Source organism: Gymnoscopelus braueri (assembly GCF_963280865.1).
Source record: "Gymnoscopelus braueri genome assembly, chromosome: 3".
Lineage (NCBI taxonomy): Eukaryota > Metazoa > Chordata > Actinopteri > Myctophiformes > Myctophidae > Gymnoscopelus > Gymnoscopelus braueri.
In genome coordinates this window covers 1,516,449-1,521,448 of record NC_137612.1, presented here as the reverse complement: position 1 = coordinate 1,521,448, position 5,000 = coordinate 1,516,449, and the positions used below count along the sequence as shown (strand labels likewise).

Below are 5,000 nucleotides of genomic sequence, written 5' to 3'. Positions count from 1 at the left end.
TCTCTTTTAGTGCCTATACTCTTCTTTAGTGCCTATACTCTTCTTTAGTGCCTATACTCTTCTTTTAGTGCGTATACTCTTCATACTCTTCTTTAGTGCCTATACTCTTCTTTAGTGCCTATACTCTCCTTTAGTGCCTATACTCTCTTTTAGTGCCTATACTCTTCTTTAGTGCCTATACTCTTCTTGTATCCCTTAGAACCACATTCCTTTTTTCCCCCATGATAAGAACTTCTGTCAGCTCATTCCGTTTTGACCTGAGTTTAATGAAAATACAATAATCTGCGTTTGGCCTTTTCCTCAAACAGACACATGGAGAGGTGTTTGTGCTGCGTCTGCAGAGGGTTCCACAGCTGCATGGCGAGTGGAAAACACCCCCCAACGGAACGCTATGCCGCTGGCACGCCGTAGCTCCGCCGACACCTTATAAAGAGCGACCAGGAACGCTGGTACACACAGCAATTAACACCTCAACAAACCTCAACAACAACCACATGCCACAGACACGGAGGTTGAGCTGTTTGTTAATAAGGCCGCGTCCTCGAATGCACCGTGAGAGAGAGAGAGAGAGAGAGAGAGAGAGAGAGAGAGAGAGAGAGAGAGAGAGAGAGAGAGAGAGAGAGAGAGAGACAGAGAGAGACAGAGAGAGACAGAGAGAGACAGAGAGATAGACGGAATACAGAGGTGGGGGTCCCTGGAACATCATATTTTGAGATGGGGGTTCGCGGCCAAATACGTATCATTTTTGGGGTCCCTGACATGAAAAGGTTTGAGAACCACTGATATTATAGTAACATAGGTTGTTTAAAAAAACTGTTAGTTTTTAGAAGACATTTGTAGAATACCCCAGAAGCAAAGATTTGAGTTAAAATGTTCGCTTAAAAAAAATATATATATACATATATATATATATATATATATATATATATATATATATATATATATATATATATATATATATATATATATATATATCAGGGGTCGCGCTAGGATTTTAATCTGCCGGTCCCAATGTCCGGAAGGGTTCAAATTTATCGGACATCTGACAAAAATAACGGTCATAATTATTTTAATGCATTAATGAGAAGCAGGTGCGTAAATACAGCCTAACACTTAGGCCTACAGCATTATATTTTGGATTGAGCTATTTGAACATGAACCATCATAATATACACATTTTATATAGCAGGGTCATCTTACACAAATACATTAATTACCTACATTACCATTTGCGCATGCTGCGTGCGTAATGGTTTCTCAATAATCAATTGCGTTTGGATGCATTTTCTAATCAAAGGGCACTGCACAAAATTGGGCATTTCAGATTAATCCTTCATAACGTGGCTCAGCTGACCTGTTAGGGCAATAAATTATAGACCACTACTCACTCACAGGAGGTTATACTGTATAGTTAGGCAGTGGATGCCGTCCGTGCGTCTAGTTGGGACAGCCGTGGAAAAGTTGATGAGTTGTGAGAATCTTGTCATCTCCTCATAGAGCTATTCAGTTCAAAGTGGTAACGTTTTAACGTGTCCACCTCATAGAGTTAAAAATAGGTCCACGATTATGATTAACGTTGTGTTTCACCTGGATGCCATAGTTGCAGTAGCCTGTTGTGATGAGTATTTACAGTGTTGGATAGTTCATCTTCAACTTGCCTTGTTAAACTGTAGGGCAACTTGCCAACTTTACTCACAGTGCCCTTGTAGTAGCCTAGTGTCTGTGACATATTCTAACTCGTAATGATACAACTTGTGTGTGACTGACTGTTAAATACACAACTTTATATAATGTAACTTGTAACCGGACCGCGGTCCGCAGTCTCTGTCTGACTGCAGAGACCGCAGTCTCTACGCAGCAGCACCAGCAACCACTACGCAGCAGCAACATCAACTCTCTTTTTCCTGTTGTACCTTCACAATAAAGTATCTCCCATTTACCGCCCAATGCATCACATTTTATACTGGTTATTATTAACAGGAAATAGGTGTAACTTATCAGCGTGTGACACACTCTTTCTGTCTATCTCTCTCTCTCTCCGAGAAACACACGCACGCTGTTAAGAGAGAGAGAGAGAGAAAGAAAGAGCGAGAGCGTGTGAGAGAGAGAGAGAGAGAGAGAGAGAGAGAGAGAGAGAGAGAGAGAGAGAGAGAGAGAGAGAGAGAGACCTTGCAAAGCAAAGGATTTGAAATGTGCCTGATTTGCGGTGATAATTAATGAACTGCTGTGTCATAATCAAACGGTCAGGATGTCCGGGGAGATTTATTTTTTCCGGTCTTTGTCATAAAAAATCGGTCAAAACCGGCAATTATCGGACTAACGCGACCTCTGATATATATATATTGTAAAAAAGGTAAAAGACCTTCAAAGAAGGGACTGCACACTCTAGGGAACAGATGGACAACTTACTACTGCATTATAGTATTTTATTAGCACGACGCGTTTCGCCGTGAGCTTCGTCAGGTGCTATACAAAAGTTTACTTTTGTTTCGCGTTTCGCCGTGAGCTTCGTCAGGTGCTATACAAAAGTTTACTTTTGTATAGCACCTGACGAAGCTCACGGCGAAACGCGTCGTGCTAATAAAATACTATAATGCAGTAGTAAGTTGTCCATCTGTTCCCTAGAGTGTGCAGTCCCTTCTTTGAAGGTCTTTTACCTTTTTTACAATTTATATGCCTGCTGACTAGACTTGCACCTCCAACGGGTTTTTTTGGATGTGCAGGAGTCCCCTTTTTTGTTATATATATATATATATATATATATATATATATATATATATATATATATATATATATACATAAATATTTGGACAAATTTTCACGATAAAAAAAATATAGCAGATCTACACTTTGAGCGTGCGTGCGTGCGTGCGTGCGTGCGTGCGTGCGTGCGTGCGTGCGTGCGTGCGTGCGTGCGTGCGTGCGTGCGTGCGTGCGTGCGTGCGTGCGTGTGTGCGTGCGTGCGTGCGTGCGTGCGTGTGTGCGTGCGTGCGCTCCTCTCACCAGCAGGCTGTAGAAGAAGACGTGGACGAACACCCCCAGGCTGCAGATGACCAGGTACAGCAGGTGGTAGAGGAACTCAACGTCCAGAACCATGGCCTTGTAGCCCCGCGTGAAGGTTCCCCTGTTCCCCACGAAGCTCATCAGGAAGATGATCTTGTTGCACACCTAGAGGAGAGACAGAAGCTCATCAGGAAGATGATCTTGTTGCACACCTAGAGGAGAGACAGAAGCTCATCAAGAAGATGATCTTGTTGCACACCTAGAGGAGAGACAGAAGCTCATCAAGAAGATGATCTTGTTGCACACCTAGAGGAGAGACAGAAGCTCATCAGGAAGATGATCTTGTTGCACTCTTGGAAGCAGGGACGGATTAACCCTTACACGGGCCCCTGGGTCGCCAATTTTTTAGCCCCCCCCCCCCCCTTTTTTTGGAAAAAAAAAGATTTTGGAAATTATTATCATTTGCCCCTGGGCCACGGCCTCGGTGGCCCAATGGCTAATACAGCCCTGCCTTTTTTTTTTCCACTACTTCTAAAGGTTTTTTTTAAATGTATTTTTTAATGGAATTCAGATTTTTTTCATGAATAATTGTGAAAATAAAAAACATATATTTTTTAACAACCCACATATTTTCAGATAAGAGGTCCACAGCCAAATACATTATATATATCCTTTGACAGGAAGCACTGAGGAGGCATCTGAGGACATCTGTGGTTTCCTGATGGGAACTTGGCTGAGATGCAGGGAGCGTAACGTATAGTACATTACAGGAGCGTAGCGTACAGGAACGTACAGCTTGGCTCCAACACACTGAAGTTTAGGAGAGGACACGAGAGCAGTTAGGGTGAGGAAAGGAGTTTAGGAGAGGACACGAGAGCTGTTAGGGAAAGGAAAGGAGGGTATGCGAGGACACAGTGAGGGGAGAGACAGGAGAGCACTGTTTGGAAGGAATGAGGACATCCATATGTGTGTGTGTGTGTGTGTGTGTGTGTGTGTGTGTGTGTGTGTGTGTGTGTGTGTGTGTGTGTGTGTGTGTGTGTGTGTGTGTGTGTGTGTGTGTGTGTGTCTCTCTTTTTTCCTGCAACATGTGTTGCAAGAAGAAGATAACTCATGTTGAAAGCTCTCATAGGAAGACACACAGAGAAGATAACTCATGTTGAAAGCTCTCATAGGAAGACACACAGAGAAGATAACTCATGTTGAAAGCTCTTAGGAAGACACACAGAGAAGATAACTCACGTTGAAAGCTCTTGTAGGAAGACACACAGAGAAGATAACTCACGTTGAAAGCTCTTGTAGGAAGACACACAGAGAAGATATAACTCACATTGAAAGCTCTTAGGAAGTTGAAAGCTCTCATAGGAAGACACACAGAGAAGATAACTCATGTTGAAAGCTCTTAGGAAGACACACAGAGAAGATAACTCATGTTGAAAGCTCTTAGGAAGACACACAGAGAAGATAACTCATGTTGAAAGCTCTTAGGAAGACACACAGAGAGGTTAACTCACGTTGAAAGCTCTCATAGGAAGACACACAGAGAGGTTAACTCACGTTGAAAGCTCTCATAGGAAGACACACAGAGAGGTTAACTCACGTTGAAAGCTCTCATAGGAAGACACAAAGAGAAGATAACTCACGTTGAAAGCTCCCAGGAGGAAGAGCGTGGGCTCCAGGCCCACGGAGAAGATGAGCCTCAGGATGGTGACGATGACGAGGGTCCGGATGCCCAGAGGCTGGGGCATGATGATGACGATGGCCAGGCAGACCAGGACCCCCATCCACAGCAAGGCCGACAGGTGAGGGTCCAGCATGCCTGCAGGGTACAAGTAGAAAGCTACGATAAGTACATTTAGTACTGTATTCACGCCAGGCCGAGAGTTTCTGTCGCTGGATATGAGGCCAATGTGGAAGTAACTGAAAACTGCCAGGTATTAATTCATTAATTCATCCGCCACCGCCAGCGTTTTTACCTTATTTTGACGACCCATAGAACC

General features: G+C 43.5%; 1 protein-coding gene across 1 annotated transcript in view; it reads right to left on the bottom strand.

The window, feature by feature from the left end:
- LOC308082952 (inositol 1,4,5-trisphosphate-gated calcium channel ITPR1-like) overlaps positions 1-5,000 on the bottom strand; it is a 144,763-nt gene that overhangs the window by 22,195 nt on the left and 117,568 nt on the right. The window contains exons 41-42 of the mRNA XM_080425032.1: positions 4,644-4,819; positions 3,004-3,168 (exon numbers count right to left, since the gene is read on the bottom strand). Of these exons, the coding sequence (XP_080281158.1) occupies positions 3,004-3,168; positions 4,644-4,819 (341 nt within the window). The remainder of the gene's footprint in view (positions 1-3,003; positions 3,169-4,643; positions 4,820-5,000) is intronic.